Source organism: Vipera berus (assembly GCF_964194415.1).
Source record: "Vipera berus genome assembly, chromosome: 2".
Classification (NCBI taxonomy): domain Eukaryota; kingdom Metazoa; phylum Chordata; class Lepidosauria; order Squamata; family Viperidae; genus Vipera; species Vipera berus.
Genome location: NC_138203.1, coordinates 279,397,593 through 279,413,730, shown reverse-complemented (window position 1 = coordinate 279,413,730; position 16,138 = coordinate 279,397,593). Strand labels below are relative to the sequence as shown.

The window sequence follows — 16,138 nt, the reverse complement described above, 5'->3', positions numbered from 1 at the left end:
ATGGTCGTTAAGGCGGGGGGTGTCAACGCTGCTAACGTTGGATGTTTTTGCATCGACAACAGATGGAAGTATAGTTTTTTCCCTTTCGCTTGCTGGGAGGAGTGTGTGTGAATGAGAGTCCAGCTAGACATAACAACACTAAAACCTAGCGTGAGAATCAAGGTTATTGGACTCAGAGCTCATAAAGAATTGGCGGGCTGGAGAGGAAGCCCGCGCTTCAAGCGAATTGGGGAATGTGATTTATGACTGTAAATTGAAGGAGGGAATTGTGCTTTGATACTATGTGCCCAGGGGAGGGGAATTCAGTTTTTGGCTCCGATTATGTAAGTGCCGATACTTTGTTTCTCGAATAAAAGATCCTTTAAGGTAAACAATGCCTCAAAGTTCTTTTGAAGAGTTTCATCTGTCGGAACCATGACAGGGGGTGTAAAACGGACATAACTTACTTTTTTTCAGTGCTGTTGTAACTTTGAACTAAGCAAACTGCTGTAAGTCAGGGAATACCTATATATGCAAATAGAAATTCATAAAGTGGAAAGTTGTTTGGGGAAGAATGAAGGGAAGGGGAAAAAAAAGAGCTGGGAATGCTGATGGTGGCCCTCGGGGAGGGGACCGAGCTGTGCCCTGGGGAGGATCATGGTTTCCTTGCCCCCCTCTCCTTTGGCAGCTACTTTGGCATTCCCTCGTATCTTCTCTGGCTGCCGCACCTGTTGCAAGACAGCCTGTGAGAGAGAACTGGAGAGTCCAACCTTGGTCTTCTCGTCCAATCCTCTATAGAAGCAGGGGACCCTATACCATTCCCGACAAATGGTTGTCCAATCTCTTCTTGAAAATATCCGGTGATGGAGCACCCCCACTAACCTTCTGGAAGCAAGCTATTCCATCGATTAATTTGTTCTGTCAGGAAATTTCTCCTTAGTTCTAGGTTGCTTCTCTGCTTGTTAGTTTCTATCTGTTGCTTCTTGTCCTGCCTTCTGGTGCTTTGGAAAATAGGTTTACCCCCTCTTGTTTGTGGCAGCCCCTCAAGTATTGGAACAACGTGTCAAGGATGAAACCTTGGCAGCTATGTTCCTTTGCATTTCAACTTGCCTTTAGAGTAAAGGGGAGGGGAGGTCTTACTTTCCAGTGGATTAGATGGAGAAATGAAATTTCTACAGTTCCGCTGAAGTCTGTGAAACCTTTTCAAGGACACCAGAACAGGTGTGGATTTGAAGCAGACAGTTCCCATAACAAACTGCACTTGTTTATATGGACTACGTAAGACATTGGGGGTTTGGCTGGGAAAATTATTGTTTAAGTGTATGAATTGGAGTTAGAACCTCAGAGTTAGTTTTGTTTCAGCAAAATCAATCAACCTAATAAACAGTAAGATTTTTGGAAACGGAATGAACCTGTAGTTTTATTTGGATTCTCGAGCTGGATGTTGACACACTGCTATCATATCACCCCTAATCCTTATTTTCATTAAACTAGACATACCCAATTCCTGCAACTGTTCTTCATGTTTTAACCTCCAGTCCCCTAATCATCTTTGTTGCTCTTCTCTGCACTCTTTCTAGAGTCTCAACATCTTTTTTTTATTGTGGCAACCAAAACTGGATGCAATATTCCAAGTGTGGTCTTACCAAGGCATTGTAAAGTCTTACTAACACTTCACATGATCTTGATTCTATCCCTCTATTAATGCAGCCTAGGATTGTGTTGGCTTTGTTGGCGGCTGCAGCACACTGCTGGCTCATATTTAAGTGATTGTCCACTCAGACAATCCCTCTCGCAGTTAGTACTATCGAGCCAAGTACCACTAAACGTTAGCTTTCAAGCGCCACTAAACCGTTTGCGGGATTTGGTGGAAAGACTAACACGGCCATCCCCGTGTTACGTTTTTTGGGAGACTCTTCCGGAAGCTTCCCGTCAGTGTGCACCCTTTGATGCAAAGTCAGGTTTGTGCTCTGGCTGAAGCTTTTCCCACACTCGGAGCAGGTGTAGGGCTTCTCCCCGGTATGGGTTCTCTTATGTCTAATAAGGCTGGACTGATCTCGAAAGCTCTTCCCACAATCCGTGCAGCCATACGGCTTCTCCCCCGTGTGCATCCGCAGATGCGCATTGAGGCTGCCCCTGTGACTGAAGCTCTTCCCGCACTCGTAGCATTTGTAGGGCCTCTCCCCCGTGTGAACCCTTTGGTGCTGGATGAGACTCGGTTTGTCGGAAAAAGTCTTGTTGCAATCGGCGCACTGATGTGGCTTCTCTCCCTTGTGGATCTTCTGATGCCTCATGAAGTTGGTGCTCTTGTTGAAACTTTTCCCGCACTCCGAGCACTGGTACGGCTTCTCCCCCGTGTGGATAATTTGATGGGAGGCGAGGTGGGCGCTCTGAACGAAGCTCTTCCCGCACACTAAACACGTATACGGTTTTTCTCCGGTGTGGATAATCTGGTGGGACGTCAGGTGGGCGCTGCGACTGAAGGACTTCCCGCATTCCAAGCATTTGTACAACTTCTCCACTTTAGGGATTTTCGACGGTGTCAGCCGGTTGGATGGACCGTAAAAGCTTTTGCCGAAATCGGAGGGTTGATGTTGTCCATCAGCACGGACAGGCTGATACGGCGGAGGAATCAAAGGAACTAGAAACTTATCTCGGTTTTCCAGAAGTGTACACGAACTCTCTCCTTTAGAAAGCATTTCCCTATCTCCGGTGTTCTTCCCCAAAATACTTTTCTGGGATTCAATCTCGGCAGGTATTTCCCAGGGATCTCTGAGACACCCATTCCTTTCCTCACCTTCCTGTTTTTTTTGCTGGAGTGAGATTTGATGGAAGGCTCCAACGGGACGAGGAAGGGATTTATCGATCCATTCTTCTTGCTGGCTTCTTTCTTGGTGTGTGGGTTGAACTCCGTTCCAGACTTTCTCTCCAAAGCGTTCCTGCTCGGTTTCTTCAGAGAAATTCCCACACGGCTTCCCCTCCGTTTCACTTTTCCATTCGGATCCTGTTGGAATTAAGTTTGGGAGACGGTTAGAGCTCAGACCAAACTGTTCAGAAGTAGAATATTCTGGAGAATATTTGGGGTTCCCAATTAAATAAGTGTTGGAAGATTTACCCTGGCAAAATTCTCATATTTTCATTAGGAAAATTTATTATTTATTTATTTATTATTTAAATTTATATACCGCCCTTATTCCCGTAGGACTCAGGGCGGTTTACAGGGAAAATTAAAATACATAATATACAAAATTAAAATCAATTAAAAACTATTAATTAAATCACAGTCCCTGAAGATAAACTAAAACCCGATTGAATTGAATTAAATTAAAACCCCTCAGTCTGGGCCAAACAGCTCGAAGAACCAGGTTTTCAAGTCCCGGCGAAATGAGCGAAGGTAGACACACTTTTTTCCCCGGTAAAAGCCTTTTGCTGAACTGGTGGGCATACCGCCAAGAATCCGGTAACACCTCATAAAATGTTGCAACTTGAAAGCTCCGCTTGCCCAGAGGCAAGCAAGGGCAATTGGGAAACTCAGATAGCAATGCCACCAAGAACTGGTTGCCTTGACCTTGATGGGATTAACTCCCAAAATAGAAACTGGACAAAAGGAATTATGCCTGAGGAGAACTGCTTGCCCTGCCCCGGTTTCCCAAAATGGCAACTGGACAAAGAAATATCACTTAAGACAAGAAAGGGAACGTCGGACAACCACGAAAACACAAAAGAAGGAACCAGCAAACCCACAGCCCTAGGGTAGAAAAAGCATATTAAAACCACAACTCAGGACTGGGAGACCACCTTGCAAGGCAGGAAGTCACTTCTCTGTCACTTTACCGCCTTCCTGTAATAAAGACCTGCTTTGCGGTAGCTCCTGTCGTCAAATTTCTTCATCGTCGGCTTTTCCCAGCTGGAAACGAACCAGCAAATTCTTCTGACATAATAATAATGAGGGGGGAAAAACGGTCTTGATAATGGAGGTTTTCAGTCACCCAGGTCATGGTTGCCCCAAAGGCGCTTTTTCTTGTGAAAGCGCCGTTGCCTCTTGAAAAAGCACCTTTGGGGCTTCCGGAAGGTGGACGTGGCAGGACCAGGAGACAGTAGAAGACAAGAGAAAGAAAGAAATGGAGAAAATCACAAAGCACAAATCCTCCCACTACGAACAATGGTGGTGCCGTCTCAAAACACACGTTCGCTGTATCTCAAAATTTCTCCCTAATTTCTCCTCCAGCCTCTCTTGCATGCTGCCTCCTCGGCTTTCTTTCATATTATTATTATTATTATTATTATTATTATTATTATTATTATTATTATTATTATTATTAAGAAGAAGAAGAAGAAGAAAAAGAAGAAAAAGAAGAAGTTGGAAGGGACCTTGGAGGTCATCTAGTCCAACCCCCTGCTCAGGCAGGAAACCCTATACCATTTCAGACAAATGGCTGGCCAGTCTCTTCTTAAAAACTTCCAGTGTTGGAGCATTCACCACTTCTGGAGGCAGGTTGTTCCACTGGTTAATTGTTCTAACCGTCAGGAAGTTTCTCCTTAGTTCTAGGTCACTTCTCTCCTTGACTAGTTTCCATTCGTTGCTTCTTGTCCTGCTTTCAGGTGCTTTGGAGAATAGCTTGACTCCCTCTTCTTTGGGGCAGCCCCTGAGATATTGGAACACTGCTATCATGTCACCCCTCACCCTTCTCTTCGTTAAACTACACATACCCAATTCCAGCAACCGTTCCCTATATGTTTTAGCCTCCAGTCCCCCAATCATCCTTGTTGCTCTTCTCTGTACCCTTTCTAGAGTCTCGACATCTTTTTTACATCGTGGTGACCAAAACTGGATGCAGTATTCTAGGTGTGGCCTTACCAAGGCATTGTAAAGTGGTATTAGTTATTAGTATTCTTCTTGCCCAAGAAGAAGTCGCTGTTGTCCTGGCAAAAGCCCTGGGCTGCGGCTGGCCAGAATTTCCATTTTCTAAGAAGGTGTGATGCTGCCATTTTGATTCCCAGTGACTTTCCCCCCTTATTTATTTATTTCAGCTTAAAATATCTTCCAGGACAAGCCTGGACTGAGGGGGTTATAATTTAACTTTAAATTTTAAATTTTAATTTGTTTTAATCATGGGCTAGTCTTAATTTAATTCTATTTTAATTGTATTTATTTGTATTGTTTAATTCGCCCTGTAAACCGCCCTGAGTCCTTCGGGTATAGGGTGGTATATAAAATCAATCAATCAATCAATCAATAAATAAATGAACAAACTCCAAATAAACGATGAGGTCCAGGCATTTTGGCATGCAAGGTTCCGTTTACCAACTTGAGCTGTGGAACTAACAGGTAGTCCTCCACTTACGACCACAATTGAGCCTAACATTTCTGTTGTCAAGTGAGACATTTGTTCACGATCTTTGTTAAGTGAATCCCTGTAGTTTGTTAAGATAGGAACACGGCATAAATATGAGCCAGTTGCTAAGCGTCTGAATTTTGATCGCGTGACCCGTGCAGATGCCTCAATGGTCATAAGTCACTTTTTCAATGCCGCTGTAATTTCAAATGGTCATTAAATGAACTGTTGTTAAGTCGAGGGCTACCTGTATTCCAAGCTAGACCAGTTACAGTAGTGGCCAAAATTGTGGAAACCGTTTTGGGAAAAGTGTATTTTTGAGGTTGGATGGCTAATAACACCACTTTTTTTTTTTTGGAATAGTACCATAAAATTAAAAGGGACGCAGTGGCTCAGTGGGGTTAGGACTCTGAGCTTGTCGATCAGAAGGTCGGCAGTTTGGCGGGTCGAATCCCGAGTGCCGCGTAACAGAGTGAGCGCCTGTTGACTCGTCCCAGCTTCTGCCAACCTAGCAGTTCGAAAGCACGTAAAAATGCAAGTAGAAAAATAGGGACCACTACGGTGGGAAGGTAACAGCGTTCTGTGCGCCTTTGGCATCTAGTCATGCCGGCCACATGACCACGGAGACGTCCTCGGAGAAGCGCTGGCTCTTCGGCTTTGAAACAGAGATGAGTCGGAAACGACTAGCACGCATTACCTTTACCTTTACCATAAAATTATATATCAATGGAAAGGTGACACCCGATTGGTTCTTTAAACACTGATGCTCATTGGCTACAATCAGATGAAGGAAAGCTACCTGATATCAACCTAAGCAAGTTGTGCTTCCTTTTTCTGGTTATTTGGCTGCAACATTTCATACAACACAGTACAGATAATCGAACAAACTTTGTTGCGTTACATTCTTGATTATCTTTCCATTGATATATAATTTTATGGTACAGAGTGAGCGCCTGTTACTCGTCCCAGCTTCTGCCAACCTAGCAGTTCGAAAGCACGTAAAAATGCCTTTGGCGTCTAGTCATGCCGGCCACATGACCATGGAGATGTCCTTGGACGAGCGCTGGCTCTTCGGCTTTGAAACGGAGATGAGCACCGGCCCCTAGAGTTGGAAACGACTAGCACGCATGTGCGGGGGAACCTTTACCTTTACCTTTACTCACAAAAAAAGTGGTGTTATTAGCCATCCAACCTCAAAAATACAATCTTCCCAAAAGGTTTACACAATTTTGGCCACTACTCTAAACTGCAAAATCCCACAAAGTTTGTCCACTTGACCATAAGGAAAACCAAGATGGTCTCCTTACCTAAGAGGTCAGCATTGTCGCCTTGATTCTCCTGTTTGGTCTCCACGTACAGCCCCCTCCACTCGGCCTCAGATCCAGCCTGGCTAATTCTGGAGATGGTTGCTGCTTCCTTCGATGATACCTAGAAAGGAAATGGACAGCAGTGCCCTCTATCAGCCCCTCGGACACTCAACAAAAAGGGTTAAAAAACAGGCAGTCAACACAAACACAATCTTCAGCCTTCAGGGATACAAGCTTTATTTAGGTGTGGCCTCTAAAGCTCTTTGAGGCCACCCAGTCAGGACACTGGGGTGGGCGTTTAGGGGCTGTAAGCGGAGTGCGCTGGAGGGATGCCAAAGGAGACAAGTAGTCCTCACTTAACGTCCACTCATTTAGCGACTATTGAGAAATGCAACAGTGCCGAGCCAGGGGTGGTTTGCAAGGGCACGGCCTCGCAGTCGGGGCCTTCGCAGAGTCCACGTAATCACGTGATTGCGATTCAGGTGCTTGGTAACCGGATCACAATTTCGGCGTCGCAGCAGCCCGCAGTCACGTGATCCCCATTTGCGATGTTCTTTGCTTGGCTTCGGACAAGCAAAGGCAACAAGGAAGCTAGCCGAAGGTCACAAATGGCGATCACAAAGACCGTGGGAGACTATGGCCATGTGGTATCCGGCTAAGGATGGCAATTGGACAGTCACGACTGCCATCCTAGGTTGGTGTGACTGTGAAATGTCACACTGTACGGCCATGTCATTTAGCAACAGAGGTCCTAATTATTGAGGGGCCCTTGGTGTTCTCTGAGCTTGTTGGTTTTCTTGCAGACGTTTCATCATGCAAATGAGGTAATATCATCAGCGTTAGGCAATATCCTTAGTAATCACTGAGGACATTACCTACTTTGGTAATGTTGTGACTCAGGGCCAGCCTGTGGGTCCGGCAGCCGGCTCAGATGTCTCGGATGACTCAGATGAGGGGGAGGAGGAGTGTGTGGAAGACGAACCGGCTGATGATGGTTTGGAGGCTTCGCAGAGCCCCCAGCCGGGGCCCTCTTCTCAGCTGCGTGAGCCCGATAGTGCGGAGGATGATGACCCACAGCTGGCCCTGTTCAAGGACGCCCGACACAGGAGGCAGTCGAGCAGGACCAAACAGAGAAAGGCTGTGGGACTCCTCGGGAGGAGGCACAGGGAGGCCACGCCCTGATCTCTAAATAAAAGGAGTGTTTGGGGAAGGGCTGGTTGCTGAAAGCAACCCTTCCGTTTGAGGATTCAAGTTCCAGTGTTTTTGTTTCTTGTTCTGTTATTTGAGTAATAAATCTTGGCAGACGCTTTCCAGCCTTAGACGCTCTCCAGTCTCTACTGTTTGAACAGGGGTTTGCCTTATTGCAAGGCCGGTAGCAGGCTGGTTCAGAACAGGTAACAAAACGCCTTCAAGAAAAACCAGCAAGGACACAGAGCACCAAGGACTCCGCAGGTCAAGCCTGAACTAACAATATTTCTCCCTTATTGATCCTAACTATCCTTGGTATGCAAGCACTGCCTATAATCATCTGGAATGATAAACAGATCAAGGTAGGGCACGGGTCGGCAACCCGCGGCTCCGGAGCCGCATGCGGCTCTTTGAGCCGTCTCCTGCGGCTCCCAGCCGCCCGGTGCGCGCGCACCTCTTCGAACGGGCAGTAGTGCGCACGCACCTCTCCAAATGGAGAGCTGCGCACGTACCTCCGCGCAAACGGGCAGCGGCGCCGCTCTTTGAGAAAGCTGCTGCGGCCCATCTGCAAAGCTGCCGAAAGCAGCTTCCTGCAATTAGTGCAGGTTCGCATCCCACCAGGCTCAAGGTTGACTCAGCCTTCCATCCTTCCGAGGTAGGTAAAATGAGGACCCAGATGGTTGGGGGCAATTAAGCTGACTTTGTAATAATGCCGCTTGGGGGGGGTGTGAAAGCCCTAATAAGCAGGCATATACATAGGATGAAGGCTACTGCTAAGCTTGTAAGCCGCCCTGAGTCTTCAGAGAAGGGCGGGATATAAATGGAATTAAAATAAATAAAATAAATAAAATAGCCAATACTCCAGAAGACAGGCTTAAGATACAGGAGGATCTGGACAGACTCGAACACTGGGCGCTATCTAACAAAATGAAATTCAATGGTGAAAAAAGTAAGGTTCTACATTTAGGCAGGAAAAATCAAATGCACAGGTATAGTATAGATGGTACCTTGCTCAATAGTAGTAACTGTGAGAGGGATCTGGGAGTCCTAGTGGACAATCACTTCAATATGAGCCAGCAGTGTGCTGCAGCTGCCAAAAAAGCCAACACAGCGCTAGGCTGCATTAACAGAGGGATAGAAGCAAGATCACGTGAAGTACTAATACCACTTTACAAGGCCTTGGTAAGGCCACACCTGGAATGCTGCATCACCACGATGTAAAAAAGATGTCGAGACTCTAGAAAGAGTGCAGAGAAGAGCAACAAAGATGATTGGGGGACTGGAGGCTAAAACATACAGGGAACGGTTGCTGGAATTGGGTATGTGTAGTTTAACGAAGAGAAGGATGAGGGGTGACATGATAGCAGTGTTCCAATATCTCAGGGGCTGCCCCAAAGAAGAGGGAGTCAAGCTATTCTCCAAAGCACCTGAAAGCAGGACAAGAAGCCACGGATGGAAACTAGTCAAGGAGAGAAGCAACCTAGAACTAAGGAGAAACTTCCTGACAGTTAGAACAACTAACCAGTGGAACAACCTGCCTCCAGAAGTGGTGAATGCTCCAAAACTGGAAGTTTTTAAGAAGAGACTGGACAGCCTTTTGTCTGAAATGTTATAGGGTTTCGTGCCTGAGCAGGGGGTTGGACTAGATGACCTCCAAGGTCCCTTCCAACTTATTATTATTAATATTATATTATATTGTATTATATTGTATTGTATTGTATTGTATTATATTGTATTATATTATATTATATTATATTATATTATATTATATTATATTATATTATATTATATTATATTATATTATATTATATTATATTATATTATATTATATTATATTATATTATATTATTATATTATATTGTATTATATTTTATTCTGCCCTGTGAACCGCCCTGAGTCCTTAGGGAGAAGGGCGGTATATAAATGTTATTAAATTAAATTAAATTAAATTATATTATATTATATTATATTATATTATATTATTATATTATATTATATTATATTATATTATATTATATTATTATATTATATTATATTATATTATATTATATTATATTATATTATATTATATTATATTATATTATATTATATTATATTATATTATATTATATTATATTATATTATATTATATTATATTATTATATTATTATAATTATATTATTATTAATACCCCTGCCTGGCTTTCCCACATGCAGAGCTCTTCCTTCTTCCCAAGGAAATCTTCAACCAAGGTTACTGCTTGCGAGCAGTTCTCTGGGCTGCATGCCCTGACCCAGCGCTGCATCTCCGGGGGTAGGATGGCCAGGAACTGCTCCAGGATCAGCAGCTCCACAATCTGTTCTTTTGTGCACACGTCCGCTTTCAGCCACCGCTGGCAATGTTCCTGGAGTTGGCTGTAAGCCCTTCTGGGCCCCTCGGCTTCCTGGTAACGGAAGCACCGGAAATGCTGGCGCTGTTCCTCCCGCCGCCGGGCATCTCTTTGCAAAATGGCTGCCTTCACTTTCCCATAATCCCCCTGGCTGCAGCCTTCCAGGTTCAGAAAGGCCTGCTCAGCCTCTCCGCTCAAGGCTGGCTGGAGCCGGGCTACCCATTCCTCCTTGGGCCACCGACAGGCTTGGGCCACATGCTCAAAGGAGTCCAGGAAGGCCAAACTATTTTCCCACGGATCCACGGGTGACTTAGAGCTCCCCGAACACGGGGTCTCCACCGTCCTCAGGAACTCCTGCCACTGAGCTTCCCACTGCTGAAGGGATCCCTCATCCGGTTCCTGCTTGATCTCTCTGCCTGTTCTTCGGGCTGGGGGTTCCCCTCCGCGAGGAGGGTCTTTCTTTGGTGGGTGATCCCTGAGGTCCTGCAATTCCATTGTCCTTCTCAGAGGGTCTCCAGGCAAAAAGACCCCACCCAGCCCAAAGGTCTAGAACCTGGCCCGGGATCCAAACCTTTGCGACCGTGCTGGCATCAAGGGCGAGTCCTCAGGTTACGATCTCTGAATTGTCATTGGTCCAGGAAGAAAAGCTAAAGACACAAAAGGAATTTGCCAATCAGCCACAAGGAATGCTGGGGGCTTGGTTTTTTTTAAATCTTGCATTATTAACTAAGCAAAAAAGCAAGAAATATTACTAATATTATTAACATTAATAATAATAATAATGGAGCACCACACTGGGATTAAGGGGCAATCCCATCTCCCGCCCTGCACATCCTGTTCCCTCCTGCCCCATCTATTAACTATAATTTTATCCTTGATTGTGATTCCATTTTTATTGCTTTAGAAATATTTATCTTTTCTGATTCTAATCCTTTTCCTGTCCGTAAGCCTCCCAGAGCTGTTTCGAAATGAGATGGGTGGCAAGTAAATCTAATAAAGAAATGAATAGTGACAAACCAAGCCATCCCCTAACACTGATGACGTTACCTCGTCGGGTAATGAGACGTCTGCAGGAAAACAAGCAAGCTCAGAGACCACCGAGGACCCCCACATTTCCACCCTGAGAATACAAATATTCTCTTTCATTCAAGCCACCCCCTTCCCCCTCTTGAGAAGAAAGAACGGGATCAACTTTCTTCCGATACTACAACTGAGGCGGGATCTCTCCCTGCCCTACCCCACAAGGTTGTTGTTGGGTGATAAAATGGGGATTTCTATTTATGCCTCCTTGAGCGCCTCAAGAAAAGGGCTACGAACGAACAGGAATAACACTCGCAATAATGATAATGAAGAGAAGGGTGAGGGGTGACATGATAGCAGTGTTCCAATATCTCAGGGGCTGCCCCAAAGAAGAGGGAGTCAAGCTATTCTCCAAAGCACCTGAAGGCAGGACAAGAAGCAATGGATGGAAACTAGTCAAGGAGAGAAGCAACCTAGAACTAAGGAGAAACTTCCTGACAGTTAGAACAATTAACCAGTGGAACAACCTGCCTCCAGAGGCGGTGAATGCTCCAACACTGGAGGTTTTTAAGAAGAGACTGGACAGCCATTTGCCTGAAATGGTATAAGGTTTCCTGCCTGAGCAGGGGGTTGGACTAGATGACCTCCAAGGTCCCTTCCAACTATTATTATTATTATTATTATTATTATTATTAACAACGTGTTACATTTAATATGTAACATTATTGTACGACCTTCGGCACACGTGCATGCATAATATGCACACTGTATCATAACGTACAATGCATACAGACTGGACGTTTTTAAGAAGAGACTGGACAGCCATTTGCCTGAAATGGTATAAGGTTTCCTGCCTGAGCAGGGGGTTGGACTAGATGACCTCCAAGGTCCCTTCCAACTTTTTATTATTATTATTATTATTATTATTATTATTATTATTATTATTATTATTATTAACAACGTGTTACATTTAACGTGTAACATTATTGTACGACCTTCGGCACACGTGCATGCATAACATGCACACTGTATCATAACGTACAATGCATACAGACATAATAATAACGTGATATTAGGAACGATCCAATTTACCTGCTTCCTTTTTTTTAGCATTTCCGGGTTTTTTCCCCTTGCACTACCAAGGCATCAGCCTGCGTTGGTAATCCTTGCTTTCTGCTCACCCACGTTGCTTCAGCTTTGTTCTTCCTTCCGACCGTGCACGCAATTGTGTTTTTACAAAATACAAATTGGAGAAATCCTGGCTGGGAGGTAGATAGGCTTCCCTAACCTCCCGAGCTCCATGCTTTTTGGAAACAAAAAAAAACCAACCAAAAAAAGTCCCATTTCCGGGAGGGGGAGGAGACAGGTTAGGGCAGGGGTGGGGAACCATGGCTCTTTTATGACTTGTGGACTTCAACTCCCAGAATTCCTGAGCCAAGGTTCCCCAGGGAAAAAGGACTGCAACGTTCACATCCTTTTGCAATCTGTTTTTTCTTTTCTTTTCTTCAAAGCCAAAAAAGGAGGCGCGTCCTGTCTAGCCCTCCCGCCGGTTAGATCTTTCTGATCGTCTCTTTTTTTTTTTTTGGAAAGGTTAGACAGGCCGCTAGTCCTCATTGTTCCTAAGCGAAAAAAGAAAAAAAAGATGTATTTGTGCTCTCCCCAAGGGACCTTTGCACGCTTTGCAAGCAAGCGCTCCTTCCTTGCCATAAAGCAGTGTTTGGGGAGGGACAGAACAAACCCCCCACTGATAGATAGATAGATAGATAGATGATAGATAGATAGATAGATAGATAGATAGATAGATAGATAGATAGATAGATAGATAGATAGATAGATAGATAGATTAGATAGATAGATAGATAGATAGATAGATAGATAGATAGATAGATAGATAGATTAGATAGATAGATAGATAGATAGATAGATAGATAAGATAGATGATAGATAGATAGATAGATAGATAGATAGATAGATAGATAGATAGATAGATAGATAGATGATTGATAGATAGATAGATAGATAGACAAACAATCTAACTAACTAACCTTTATTGTCAAAGTACAACATCTGATAGATAGATAAATAAATAAACAATCTAACTAACCTTTATTGTCAAAGTACAACATGTGTACATTGAGATTAGCTGAGCCTACACACACACACACACACACACACACACACACACCGTGCTCCCTCCCCCCAACACACAGCGACAACAAACCCTCCATCCCACCACACCATGTGAACCAACTACCTCGAAGTGAAAGCCGGCGGTCGCGGGTTTACGCAGTGCGAGCCAAACCGTACTCGAGATAGGGCAAAATGGGAGGCATCCTGGTCATATAAAAAGTATTTCATCTCCAGTGGCTGCTTAAGGACAAGCGGGCAGTGATCACGGCGTAGGTGGCTAGATTCAATTGGGCAGCAGCATTGGGGATTCGCCGGAAACATAAATAAACATTTTAGATCTTTTTTAATAATCTTTTATAATTAATTTTATCACGTGTTTTTATCCAGCAATAGACAATACTCAATGTACATTCTCCGAAGCGCCTGAAGGCAGGACATGAAGCCACGGATGGAAACTAGTCAAGGAGAGAAGCAACCTAGAACTAAGGAGAAACTTCCTGACAGTTAGAACAATTAACCTGTGGAACAACCTGCCTCCAGAAGCGGTGGATGCTCCAACACTGGAAGTTTTTAAGAAGAGACTGGACAGCCATTTCTCTGAAATGGTATAAGGTTTCCTGCCTGAGCAGGGGGTTGGACTAGATGACCTCCAAGGTCCCTTCCAACTTTATTATTATTATTGTTGTTGTTGTCAGGTCAGTATGATTCAGTGTTTTTCTGAAGGTACCGGTAGTTAGTTTTTCTTATACTGTCTGTAAAACTAGGCAGCCCTTGGTCACCCATTGATTACACGATTAAATTGTATTATATTACTATGTCTTCTCGTGTTGGTTCTCTTTAGTTTTCTTTTATTTGAATGTTTATGTGTGGGCCTTTGGCTGTTAATAATAAATTGAATGATTGCCCCTGACTCGGGTCTGAGCCTGGCGCTGGGGCCGATGAAGGAACACCAGACACGAGTCGCAGGTTTTCTTCCCTTTTTATTGGAGCGTTCCAAGGAAAGGGGTCCCAGCCCAAATGCCAAGAGCCCCTAATCACAGAATTAAGAAAAGCTTTATACATTTTCATAAAGCAGAAGGTGGGATAAGGTGGGGATGTTGTTGTTAGCTGCAAAGTCGTGTCCGACCCATCGCGACCCTATGGACAATGTTCCTCCAGGCCTTCCTGTCCTCTACCATCTTCTGGAGTCCATTTAAGCTCACGCCTGCTGCTTCAGTGACTCCATCCAGCCACCTCATTCTCTGTCGTCCCCTTCTTCTCTTGCCCTCAACCTTTCCCAGCATTAGGCTCTTCTCCAGTGAGTCCTTCCTTCTCATTAGGTGGCCAAAGTATTTGAGTTTTAGCTTCAGGATCTGGCCTTCTAAAGAGCAGTCAGGGTTGATCTCCTCTAGGACTGACCGGTTTGATCGCCTGGCAGTCCAAGGGACTCGCAGGAGTCTTCTCCAGCACCAGAGTTCAAAGGCCTCAATTCTTTGGCGCTCAGCCTTTCTTATGGTCCAGCTTTCACTGCCATACATTGCAACTGGGAAGACCATGGCCTTGACTATACGCACTTTTGTTGACAGGGTGATGTCTCTGCTTTTTAGTGTGCTGTCTAGATTTGTCATGGCTTTCCTCCCCAGGAGCAAGCGTCTTTTAATTTCTTGGCTACAGTCCCCATCTGCAGTGATCTTGGAGCCCAGGAAAATAAAATCTGTCACTACCTCCATTTCTTCCCCATCTATTTGCCAGGAATTGAGAGGGCCGGATGCCATGATCTTGGTTGATATCGAGGGGCAAATGACATGGACTTTGTAATTTGTTAGCTAACATAGCTACTTTATATTTTACTTTGTACTTTAAACATAGCTACTTTATATATTTTGATTCGACTTAACTTTTCCCGCTTTCAAAATGGTGATAAGGGTTTACAAAACCATTAGACTGGAATGTAGGAAAATGTCTTATCCTATGGTTGTATGGATTGATTAGATAATAATAGTAATAATAGTAATAATAGTAATAATAATAATAATAATAATAATAATAATAATAATAATAATAATAATAATAATAAAAATAATATGCCCTTCATCCACGCAGTGACATTGACAGACTTTATCTACCAAGGCAAATAGGTGGACGTGGAATGCTGGCCAACAGCCCGCAGCCCAGTCCCGGTCCGCGGCCCATAGGTTGGGGACCCCTGTAGTGGACGTTGGCCAATGGATCTCAATGGAAATTGAATGTCGTGTTTAATAAAGGGAATTGAACGGCGTGTTACATGTGGTTGGCAGGCTTCCGGCAAGCTAAGCATAATTTTCAAGAACAACCTCCCTCTATGCCTGAAGAGAAAAGTTTTCGATCAGTGTGTGCTACCTGCCCTAATATATGCCAGTGAAAGATGGACACTAACCGCACAATCGATACAAAAGCTAGGAGTGGCGCAAAGAGCCAGGGAAGGATAACATGCTTGGCATCACAAGACAAGCTAGAAAGACCTGCACATGGATTGGAGAACGAATGAAAGTATAAGATGCCATTAAGAGAGGAAAAGAATTGAAATGGAAAAAAATGGGCTGGCTGCATTGCAGGAAGAGCTGATGGAAGCTGGGACCCAGGCAGTCACAGAGTGATTATATTTTTAGATTTTAGATTATTATTTTGATTTGTCCAGCTGCCCATCTCACTTAGTCCATGGGAGGAGGTGCGCCCAACAATTTTAAAAAATTCCCTAAAAAGCAAGTTAAAAAAACAATATACCCATAAAAAAACCCACCCGCAATTACTGTTAGAATTCCACACACTGTAACACGGTTGGACTAGAAGGC

At 44.2% G+C, this 16,138-nt stretch overlaps 2 protein-coding genes across 2 annotated transcripts in view; one reads left to right on the top strand and one right to left on the bottom strand.

Annotated features, from left to right (window-relative positions):
* Positions 1–16,138, top strand: part of LOC308661151 (uncharacterized protein) — a 180,297-nt gene that overhangs the window by 69,696 nt on the left and 94,463 nt on the right. The window lies entirely within an intron of this gene.
* Positions 1,378–10,821, bottom strand: LOC308661177 (uncharacterized protein). The gene is made up of 3 exons (XM_081316011.1): positions 9,981–10,821; positions 6,623–6,743; positions 1,378–2,983 (listed from the first exon to the last, which is right to left on the bottom strand). Exons 1-3 carry the CDS (start codon positions 10,671–10,673, stop codon positions 1,809–1,811), a joined length of 1,989 nt encoding a protein of 662 aa, XP_081172137.1. The 5' UTR covers positions 10,674–10,821; the 3' UTR covers positions 1,378–1,808.

Coding starts and splice junctions, on each gene's coding strand:
- LOC308661177 (XM_081316011.1), bottom strand. CDS start 10,673: ATGGAATTGCAGGACCTCAGGGATCACCCACCAAAGAAAGACCCTCCT. Junction 6,744..9,980: donor TGTGGGAAAGCCAGGCAGGG/GTATTAATAATA, acceptor TTTCCTTTCTAG/GTATCATCGAAGGAAGCAGC. Junction 2,984..6,622: donor CGACAATGCTGACCTCTTAG/GTAAGGAGACCA, acceptor TAATTCCAACAG/GATCCGAATGGAAAAGTGAA.